The sequence below is a fragment of the Panicum hallii genome, chromosome 1 (assembly GCF_002211085.1).
Source record: "Panicum hallii strain FIL2 chromosome 1, PHallii_v3.1, whole genome shotgun sequence".
Lineage (NCBI taxonomy): Eukaryota > Viridiplantae > Streptophyta > Magnoliopsida > Poales > Poaceae > Panicum > Panicum hallii.
This window is the reverse complement of record NC_038042.1, coordinates 59,070,529-59,081,411: the sequence shown is the minus strand read 5'-3', so window position 1 is coordinate 59,081,411 and position 10,883 is coordinate 59,070,529. Positions and strand designations below refer to the sequence as shown.

Here is a 10,883-nt window from a genome sequence, read left to right as displayed (position 1 = left end):
AGAGGAGACGTAATGGAGAAATACGTATCTGTTCACCTTGATTGAGGAGATAGGACAAGGCCCGGCCCATCGAGCAACAGATGGGCTCCGCGGCCGACACCAACACCACCACGACTCGTCGTCGCGCTCCTCCCAGAACCCTCGCCGCCGCCGCCCACCGGAGCTCCGGTGACGCTGTTCTTCAGAGGCCATGGACCACGACAGGTAAGGGCGCGGACGCCGTTTCGTCCAGCATCACCTCTCCACCTCCTATTCTTCCAGCATAGTTTAGGCTGAAAGAGTTAGCGCCAAAGAGAGTGGTACATTGGTGGCGTGCATGATGGTTGTAGTAATTGCAAGATTTTCTTGTTTATTTTAGTTTCATGTACGGTTCGTGCTGATTACAGGTTGAATTCGCCGAGCACATCGGCGATTTCACTGGAAGTGATGGGTCACCGGCTACATATTTCACAGGTGAGGAGAACAGGCGAAGCAGCAGATAAATCTCGCTTTATGATGTGATTAAAGATTTTTTAAAAATTGGGCATTGTCCAAGCTGTAGTGATGATACTGAATGGTAGGTAATCAGAATTTTCTTTTGATTCTTTATCTTATTGACAGGATCCAAACTCCAAGCACCTTGGGACCACAGTCTGGGATGCATCAATGGTGTTTGTCAAATTCTTGGTAATTTCTTTGAGTTCTAGGCCCTCCTTCACAAGTTGATGTGGGAAAACATAGTCATGTGAACAGAAATAGATTTCGTTTTGTTTTTTTTTTAAAAAAACATTGACAAAGCACATCCACTACACATATTCTTTGGGCTTTCTGCACCCCTTTTCAAAGCTTGTTTGCTGCACCAGATGTTAATACTAGGATTTGCTTTCACGAAAATGTCAGCTAAATTTTATGGCCATCATAATGTTTGACATTTTATGGTCCGACTACCGCTTTATACAGGAAAAGAATAGCAGAAAAGGTCGGTTTTGTCCATCCAAGATGAAAGGAAAAAGGGTAATTGAATTAGGAGCTGGCTGTGGTCTAGCTGGGTTTGGTAAGCTGGATTCAACTGCCCATCAGATGTATATCTAGATGCTAGTCCTAGTGGTTCTCACTTTTAAAATTGTTTGCTTCTCCTTTAGGAATGGCCTTGTTGGGTTGTGATGTTACAACAACTGACCAAGTCGAGGTGCTCCCACTGCTTATGAGAAATGTTGAACGTAACAGATCTTGGATTTCACAATCGAACTCTGACTCAGGTTTTGTTAAGAGCACCATCTACTGTGCTACTCATAGTTGTAGTTTTGGATATAGTCAGATGGTGTTGTAATTTTGGAAATAATCAAGATTTAATTATTCAAATGGTGCATGTAAATGTACAGAAGTCATATTTAGTAAAGTTTCATTCAATTCTGACAAAGATACAGTGGCAAACAGGTCCCATCGGCTCAATTACAGTTGCAGAATTGGACTGGGGGAACAAAGAACATATTAAGGCCGTTGAACCTCCATTTGACTACATCATTGGAACTGACGTTGTAAGTTTATCCAGTGTATTTGAATCTTCTGAACTCCGCCTCTCAAACAGCAGATCCTACTTTCTAATGATTCAAACTTTCATGCGACACGCCACTTCATATTTCTGTGATCCTTGGATACATGGTTCAGTGAGAGTTTACTGTCACTGCAAATATATAATTACACACACAAACCTTGCTCTCAAACGTTTCGTTTTATTTCAAATTTAATTTTACTATTGCCATTTTTTCACACTCTTCAGATTCAATTATAATCTTGTCATCTTTATTACACAGCAGACAAAGCAGCAAACCATTACACTTTCAAGATTTCATAAATTAGATGTATACCAAACAATTTGAAGTTTAAATCCAAGGAACAGATGTTTAGTAGAATAGCTTGTGGTTGATTCTAGCAGGATCGATGATTCAGTGATGACGAAATGACTTACTCGACCCTTCATTTCTGCATATTCAAGGTTTATTCAGAGCATCTGCTGCAACCTCTAATGGAGACAATTACTGCATTATCTGGTCCTAAAACAAAAATATTGGTAGCTTCTGTCCTCCTTTTCAGAAGTTGTTTTTGTAAAACAGTGGCTTGAGAAGTACTGAACTGTTGCTTGCTATCCAGCTAGGATACGAGATCCGTTCGACGACAGTCCATGAAAAGATGATGGAAATGTGGAAAAGCAATTTCGTTGTGAAAACTATCTCAAAGTCAAAGGTATGGATCTCTGAACTTAGCCAATCAGCTAACCGTTATATCTTCTATTCATGATCACACCAGTTGTACAGATGCTTATCGTGTGTGTTCTGAGACAGATGGATGCAAAATATCAACATCCTAGCATACATCTCTACATGATGGACCCCAAAGCCCCATTGTTGACTGAGGCTGGCGCTAGCGATAATGGCAGTGAGGAGGAAGAGGATGTTTCGAATCCAGGGGAAGATGAAGATCCTGGAGTGAAGAGTGAACCTTGTTGTGGCTCACAAGAAGCTAGTCTTGATGATTGGGAAATCAGAAGATGCGGGGCTATGGCTGCAAGGCTTCTTAAGGATGTGAAATTGTAATGTGAATTCTTGCGCAGATGACGTTGTTTCTTTACCTTGTATTAATAGGATAGCGGGTGTTGTATACTTGTACTTTCTCCTTGGAGCACGTTGATTTGGTTTTCCTTTATATGTTCTCATTTCAAATGAGGAGAAGAACTCTGCAGCTCTCTGATATTGCCCTTGATCATTTAGCTTTGACGTTGCCACATTGTTGTTACCGGACATGGCACACTATAGATTTTTAGCCCTTGTTCCATCATCAATAGGTATTATTCATATATCCTCATGGAAAACAGTTGATTAACCTTTCTGGCACAAATAGAGTTTCTGCTGCTTCTTCCTTACATGTGGGCCGACCATATTTTACTCTACAGAAATTAGGCCCAAGCCCGCTCTCTCTCTCTCTCTCTCTCTCTCTCTCTCTCTCTCTCTCTCTCTCTCAAGCCACGCGCTTCTTCAGTTCCCGTTCGGCGGTTCTTCCCGCTCGATCCCAAATCGAAACCTCCCCCAAATTTCAAATCCGCGAGCGCAAGGGCTCGTCTCTCCCATGGCGATCGCCGCCAGTGAAGCCCTAGTCCCACCTGGAGCACGCGGCGGCAGAGCAACGGGGGCGCTCCTGCAGGCTGGACGCCCACATCGACCGATCGATCTCCTCCTCCGACGACGAATCCTCAAGTTGGAGGTATACTTCCATCTCTCTCGTCTCATCTGTCTAGCATCTGTTGCGATCGTTTCAAGGGTATGTAAAATGCTCGCTGATTTCACCGCGTGCTTTCGTTGCGAGCTCGATCTGACTGCGTTGTAAATCCCCTCCTTGCTTTGAGCGTGCCTCCCTGTTGGGTTGCGGTGGTAGGCGATCAGGCGAGCTTGCCTGCATTTTTCGATGTGCACAGGTTGCTGAATGCCTAGTTGGGCGCATCGTGCTCTGCAGATTTTGCTGCGCTTGACACCTGACCCTGTGTTGTCACTCGCTTCAGTGTCCTGTGATCTCTGCCCTTCTACCCTGTGGGATGCTTTGTTCTTGCCTGGCCTGGAGGCGCTTCAGTGTCTGTGGTTCCTGTAAATGCATAGGGGTCAAGTTAAATAAATTCATATTATTCGTTCTGACAAAGGATACAAGCTTCGCCTCGTTTCTGACCATGCAAGCTTTCATGTGACTATGTGTAATCTCAGCTATGCAAAAGAGGCCGACATCTATCTCTTATCCTACGTCTCTTGCACCGGTGGGAAGAACAAGTCTTATCTACCATGTAGGAAAAAACAAGGTGACAAGTGAAAAACCAAGATAAGACGGAAAGCTTTGTTTTGTCCATGACAGGTTTTCGCCTTCAGGATAAAATCCTCCCCCTGCGCTTCGTTTTTGCAGGAACAATGCAAAAAGGGATTGAACGACAATACCTTATTGTATTTTATTTTTTGTCCTGGCTGCATTTCAGTGAGGACATGGACATTTCCGCCCGTTGCCAAGTCGAAATGTCCACGACCATAGTGACTGGAGACTGATGAGGATTTGGCTGCCAAATCAAGAGTAACATGACGATGCCTGCGCTATCTTCATACACATAGGTACTCCATCTTCGTTAACTGTCCTTCCACGTTGCCCTAAAACACAAAGGTCCACAGAGCACCGAACACGTATCCATACACGTGTAGAGAAGTAGAGAACGCACTGTTCCCTCCACAGGGTTGAAGAGGACGATCCCGTTATCTGGGTTCTGGAGCCGTGCTGCCACCACCCACACGTACACCTTTGGACCTTCGATTTTATTCGACTGCTTTTCGGTTGGGCGGCGAGATTGCAGTTGCATTTTGTTGGTTTTGCGCTTGAAATTTGAGATCCTTTTCATAAGTCGTATTTTTGTAAATATCTACTCCACTACTCTATTCTGTTGCAAAACCCACTCGAACACGCACAATCTCAGTTGATTTCGTCATTTCTCCACTATATTGTGGAGCCATGAAAGGCCAAGTGTCCATCATGACATCATGTTGCAATAAAAAGCTTTTGCAAAGAGCGGAACTTGCTGTGACAATGTAGCACCTCGTTTTAGAGAAATGTCCAAAAAATAGAATCGAATTATAAAGACTACATTGACGGCTCCAAATTAATTTGAAATCGAGCTGAATCAGTTAAAGCATGCATGCACTTAATCAAAAGTTTTAGGGGACATTTGCGACAATCCCAGACGAGATATAAGACTTTGGGCTGGGAGGGGCTTGGGGTCTGACGTCATAAGATACCGTTGCCTGGGGGCCAACAGATTCCGTCAGAGAAGCCAAACGCCGGACATCCCTCTCCCGGCGCGCGGAAGATGCCATGCCAGTGGCAGGGCCGGCCGTCCTGCTCGCACTCGGAGGCAGCAACGCAACAACAAACGGAGCACCCAACCCCACGTCCTCCCCCCGCCTCCTCCACCCTCATCCCCCGCTCCTCTCCTCCTCCCTCCTCCGCTTGTTCCCGCACTTTCCATGTCACTGCACCACTGCTCCGCCGCCACCACGACGCCCGCCATGGCCGCCACCACGGGCAGCGCCGGCCTCTCGTCCGCTCCACCGTTCCGCCTCCTCGGCTCCTGCTCCGGCTCCGGCCCGGCCCAGCTCCGACTCCCTCCTGCTGCCGCCTGCCGTCGTCGTTCGCTACTCCGCTGCGCCGCCTCTGGTGGCGGCGATGGCGGCTCCAGGTCTGACCCGGCCCCAGAGGAGCAGAGGCGGCGTCAGGCCGAGCTGGCCGCGCGCATTGCGTCCGGCGAGTTCACCGTCCAAGGCCCTGGGTCAGCGCCCCCTGTTCCTCCTCCATCATTTTTCACGCGTTTATTTGTGCTGCTCCAGGAGTAATTTGGTTTCAAATTTCGGGGTTTCAGATGGATTGCTCCTCTCGTGGGGAGGCTGTCCAAGCTGGGGCCGCCGGGGGAGCTCGCCGCCGCGCTCCTCACGAGGCTGGCCGGAGCTGGTGCGGCCCGCGGCGGGCCGGAGATTCCGCAGGCGGTGGGATCGATCAACGCGGTCGTGGGCCAGGCGTTCTTCGTCCCCCTGTACGACCTCTTCCTCACCTACGGCGGCATCTTCCGCCTCAACTTTGGGCCTAAGGTGACGCGCAATTTACTAGAATTTGCTTCCGAAACCCAGTTGGGGGCGTTACCGCGTTGCTGACGATTTGAGTCTTGTGTTCTTCCAGTCATTTCTTATAGTCTCTGATCCAGGTATAGCTAAGCACATCCTGAGAGACAACTCCAAAGCTTATTCCAAGGTTTGGTATCAATCTGGTTGCATACAATTCGATTGTGGCTATCAAAGCTTCTTTCCATCAGTCGGGAAGATGTTCATTCCCTGAGTTGAGCATGCGATTTGATTGTGACTGATGCAGGGAATTCTTGCGGAAATATTGGAGTTTGTGATGGGTACAGGTTTGATCCCAGCAGATGGGGAGATTTGGCGGGTTCGGAGGCGTGCTATTGTTCCCGCATTGCATCAGAAGGTACTAGCTATCTAGTTATTAGTAAGGTTTAGTGTATCAATTTCTTTGTTTACTTACCTGAATTTTATTCTGCAGTATGTGACTGCAATGATAGGTCTCTTTGGAGAAGCTTCGGATCGGCTCTGCCAGAAATTGGACAAGGCAGCATCTGATGGGGAGGATGTGGAGATGGAATCTTTGTTCTCTCGACTAACGTTGGATGTCATTGGGAAGGCAGTATTCAATTATGACTTCGACTCACTATCTTACGATAATGGAATTGTCGAGGTTATTATTTGGATTTTGCTCTTTTTTTGTTTCCATTTATCTATGCTTCTTGTCTGAAATATTTACCCTTTTTTTATTGTGGGATGGTGATCAGGCAGTGTATGTAACACTAAGGGAAGCGGAAATGCGTAGCACTTCTCCTATACCCACCTGGGAAATACCCATATGGAAGGACATCTCCCCACGGCAGAAGAAGGTCAATGAAGCTCTCAAGTTGATAAATACTACTCTCGATGAACTAATTGCCATATGCAAGGTACATCTTTGAAGTACGTGGATCTTACTGCCTTACATGTTTGGATTTATAGAAAATCATGAGTTCATAACAGCAATATTGCCTATTGTTACTAATGCAGAGACTGGTAGAGCAAGAAGATCTTCAGTTTCATGAGGAATACATGAATGAGCAAGATCCTAGTATTCTTCACTTTCTCTTGGCATCTGGAGATGATGTACGATTCAAAATGCGAATTTCTCTATATACTTCAACTTCCTCATCTTCACATAGCTTCAATCCATCTACCTTAGGTCTCCAGTAAGCAACTCCGCGATGATCTGATGACAATGCTCATAGCTGGTCATGAGACCTCTGCAGCAGTCTTGACATGGACATTTTATCTTCTATCTAAGGTACGCTGCTGAAATTTCAATGCTTTATTGACATAGATATATCAAATGCTTTGGTGTTGTTTTTATTGTCTTCATCATTTGTACTAAGAAACCAACATTAAGCTAGTTACCTTTTTTTTATCTTATTGGTACCCTGCAGTATCCAAAAGTAATGGCCAAGCTCCAAGATGAGGTAGGCTCACGTTTTACGTTTTACTTCTAAGATGTTTTTCCACTCCTTCCAAAATTTCATGACTAGTATCACTCAATGCCACAGGTTGATAGTGTTCTAGGTGACAGTTTGCCAACAATTGAGGATGTGAAGAAACTAAAGTACACTACTCGAGTGATTAATGAGGTAAGAAACTAACAATGCTATCTCAGGGAATATGATTGATCATTGAATAAGAATGTCACCAAACCATTTTTGCTGCAGTCATTGAGACTATATCCGCAGCCGCCGGTTTTAATTCGTCGGTCGCTTGAGGATGATATGCTGGGAGGGTACCCAATTGGCCGGTAATCTTTTTCTAGCAGAATTTAAGAAACATTTAAGCCACCAATTCCTGCAAATATTCAGTTATAGCTCTAGTAGTTAGCCTTAAGTTTAGGCAATTCCTGTTGTTGTTGAAATTATATAAATAAGGTAGTTTTAGTTTTAAGACAATTGTGAGGACTAATCAGCACTATAGAAGTAAAATAATAACACAAGATTTCTTCTATTTTTGGGGGGTTTATTTGCTATATTTTTCAAATTCCATTGGTGGTATAAGAGATACACACTTGGTAGTAATATTAATTTAAACAATATTTTATTTTTCTGCTTCTTCCCAATGTTGTGCCGTCTGTTTATGGCACAATATTTTATTTTTCTGCTTTCAAAATACCATTGCTGTCGAAGTAACTTGATTTGATAGCTGCTCGAGGATATTTGGATATATGATACAGCTCATTCCTTTGGTGTTACAATCTGAAATGTTTTTGTTTCTTTTTTGTTTAAGTGGAGAAGACATTTTTATTTCTGTCTGGAATCTTCACCACTGCCCGAAGCACTGGGATGATGCAGAAGTTTTCAACCCAGAAAGATGGCCTTTGGATGGACCAAATCCAAATGAGATAAACCAAAATTTCAGGTTCCCTCTCTATCAGTGTACTGAAATGCACTTATAGTATAGTGTTGGCTTCTGTTATGCTGTTTTTTTCAGTCTAGTTATCCATATTTGAATGTGCTTATACTCTGCTTGTTCTCTGAAGAAATTTTGATTCTTTTGGATACTGAGTTCCAAAGTGATTTGGTCATCACCTCACAACTAAGTACTACTTTTAACTTTCTCGCATGCATCGAATTTTTCATGAGCAATTTTGTGGTACTAGTTCTGAGTTCTTACATAGTACATAGGGTTTTTAATGATGCAGCAGAATATATGGGCTTAACCTAGTCTAGTGATTGAGATTCTATGTCTCACTATTTTATTAGCTTAGGGGAACAAGGTGGGAATACTTCTTTTTTTGAAAAGTACAAGGTGGGAATACTTAGATTTCCTTTTAAGAGCATATATTTCAAATAAACAACAAAATGTTGCCTACCACCATGTTGATTAATGCCTGAAGGATTGTTTAATCACAGTGGGATTAACACAATCTCTTGGATTTTCAGTTACTTACCATTTGGTGGTGGACCAAGGAAATGTGTTGGTGACATGTTTGCCACTTTTGAGGTAACTTTTTTAGAATTTTATACCTGTTTATTTTTTTATTTCAAGCTTTTACAAGCCCAATATCTCATTTCATTATATTAGCAACAAAACTATCACAGCAGAGCATGCACATTTTGAACTCAAAATAAACATAGGCATCCTGGATCAATGCAGACTGTGGTGGCAACAGCAATGCTTGTCAAGCGATTTGACTTTCAGATGGCTCCAGGAGCACCTCCGGTATGCTTCTACCAGTTTCTGGTTTGTTATAGTTAATAACCATGCCCATTATTTATGAGCAATATGATAGGTTGACATGACAACTGGAGCAACAATTCACACAACTGATGGGTTGAAAATGACTGTTACTCGGAGGACAAAGCCACCAGTAATTCCAAACCTGGAGATGAAAGTTGTTTCTGATTCGCAAGAACCCACACGTTCAACCCCATCAATGGTTGTTAGTGCTGCTACTGTTGCTTCGGGAGAAGATCAAAGGGAACTCTCCTGATTTAGCAGTTTCAAGTTGCCCTGACATACAGAATGAGTATGTTCTTTGCATTCTCCTCAGAGTTATAATTCTGTTACTTATTTCTCTATATTATTTTGACTCTGCATGTGCATTTGCTCACATTTTCTCATATTTCTTCCATTCTTTGGCATATTTCTTCTGAAAGATTATTTAGGTATATCTATTTATATTGCTCTGGAAATATTTGACTTGTTACAACATTTGGTTGCGCAAGCAGTACAGCACAGAGAAGAAGTTTCCTGGTGTGCTACTTTTACAAGGATAAGATCTCAAACTCTTCCTGGCTTATTTCCGCCGATTCTACAGCGCATGCCTACAGATTATCTGCTTGCTGCCACTCAGAAGCACCATGGACATATTTACAAGAAGTTCTGACTTCCGAGCATGGAATGCTGCCCTTCTAAATCTTCAGCAGTCCTTCCAACTCGCGAAGAACATCAGCACGGGTAACTATACCTGTTGATAGTGTTTAGAACCCCATTAAGCTTGCAAACTCATCAATGTTAAATAATACAAATCAAGTATATATACATGCAGTCCTTTTGGCTCTTAACCGTTTGCGATTCTGATACTCACCTATCACTTGTTTATCCTGATTTACAATTGGTAGTCTGTGGATCTTCTTCTTGAGCATCAGAACTGCAGCATCTGTAGACATTACACATACGCTTAGATTCAACTCGCTAAAAGCATACATGAAAGAAAAAGGTGAGATGGAAACAACGATTACCCATCACTGTTTTATCTGATGATAGTGTGATGGCTGGAGAGGTCATTACTTCTTCAATCTTTGTTTTTGGCTGTTACAAGCAGCAGTAGATCAGTAAACAAATTTGATGTTCTCCTTTACCCTTGAAAGAAACTAGCAACTTGTTTTGTGCACGCTTGCACACAAGTTGTGTGTGTGTGTGTGTGAGAGAGAGAGAGAGAGAGAGACAGAGAGTGAGAAAGAGGGGAAGGGAGAGCTGACCCCATGAGAAGCTTTGGCCCGGTCATTCTTGACGACCACCCCAACACATCTGAGGCTGTTGTCTACGACTGGAAGCCCTGAGACGGCCTCAAAGTGGCATTCGACCTCCTCCAGCGTCTGCTCTGCTGTGGCCAGTAGCACAGGTGTTGACATGGTTTCACTCAAGAGAGCCACGTGCTGTATTCACAAAAAGAAAACGTTAAGAGTTCAGCTAGAGCTGAAGGAGATCAGAGAGCTAACAATAAAAATATCAAGAATTCCAGTTCAAGGTACCTGATCTCCTTCTTGGACAGTCTCCTGTGACTGAAGGTAGGCACGGAGATCATCGTAGCTGAGAAGGGAGAAGTTCTCAGGCCACTCGCCTGAGATGATCGCCTCAGGGTTCTCGTCGAGCTCAAGCCGGAGGCTGGCGTCAACGAAAGTCGACGCCCTGCACTGAAAGGTTGGTGATCCCTTTCCAGCACTGCCCCTAGCTCTTGTGTTGAACTTTGCCCCTCTGGCAATGGAGCAACTCTGGAAGGTGTTGATGCATGCCATGGATGGAAGGAAACTATTGGTGGGTGGCTCACTGGTTTCCGTGTGTTCTTCTGCAGGGGAGTGGGGTTTATAAAACGACTGTCAGGGAGCTGAGGTGGATAGGAATGCGTGGAAGGCCTGGCCCACCAATGGCTGGTACCGCTGACAAGGTACTAGTGATGGACTTCGACTTGATGGCCCTGCATCTCATTCTCATGTTGGATTACCATCTGCTGAGAAGGTTAAGAATTACTCGAGGTGT

The 10,883-nt window shown here is 44.1% G+C and overlaps 3 protein-coding genes across 3 annotated transcripts; 2 read left to right on the top strand and 1 right to left on the bottom strand.

Annotated features, from left to right (window-relative positions):
* The first annotated feature begins 48 nt into the window (after positions 1–48).
* Positions 49–2,705, top strand: LOC112893805 (protein N-lysine methyltransferase METTL21A). Its single transcript, XM_025961307.1, has 9 exons — positions 49–204; positions 387–453; positions 601–666; positions 940–1,033; positions 1,122–1,238; positions 1,417–1,517; positions 1,976–2,050; positions 2,131–2,223; positions 2,322–2,705. The coding sequence occupies exons 1-9, from the start codon at positions 191–193 to the stop codon at positions 2,571–2,573; spliced, it is 879 nt and encodes a 292-aa protein (XP_025817092.1). The 5' UTR covers positions 49–190; the 3' UTR covers positions 2,574–2,705.
* A 2,319-nt stretch (positions 2,706–5,024) lies between these two features.
* Positions 5,025–9,593, top strand: LOC112892514 (protein LUTEIN DEFICIENT 5, chloroplastic). The gene is made up of 15 exons (XM_025959684.1): positions 5,025–5,326; positions 5,417–5,642; positions 5,731–5,802; positions 5,920–6,030; positions 6,106–6,297; positions 6,392–6,553; positions 6,654–6,749; positions 6,826–6,927; positions 7,067–7,099; positions 7,184–7,264; positions 7,343–7,425; positions 7,908–8,039; positions 8,564–8,624; positions 8,778–8,843; positions 8,914–9,593. Exons 1-15 carry the CDS (start codon positions 5,025–5,027, stop codon positions 9,112–9,114), a joined length of 1,920 nt encoding a protein of 639 aa, XP_025815469.1. The 3' UTR covers positions 9,115–9,593.
* Positions 9,282–10,703, bottom strand: LOC112892683 (uncharacterized protein YtoI-like). The gene is made up of 5 exons (XM_025959841.1): positions 10,379–10,703; positions 10,106–10,282; positions 9,866–9,935; positions 9,712–9,783; positions 9,282–9,591 (listed from the first exon to the last, which is right to left on the bottom strand). Exons 1-5 carry the CDS (start codon positions 10,640–10,642, stop codon positions 9,536–9,538), a joined length of 639 nt encoding a protein of 212 aa, XP_025815626.1. The 5' UTR covers positions 10,643–10,703; the 3' UTR covers positions 9,282–9,535.
* Positions 10,704–10,883: the final 180 nt, after the last annotated feature.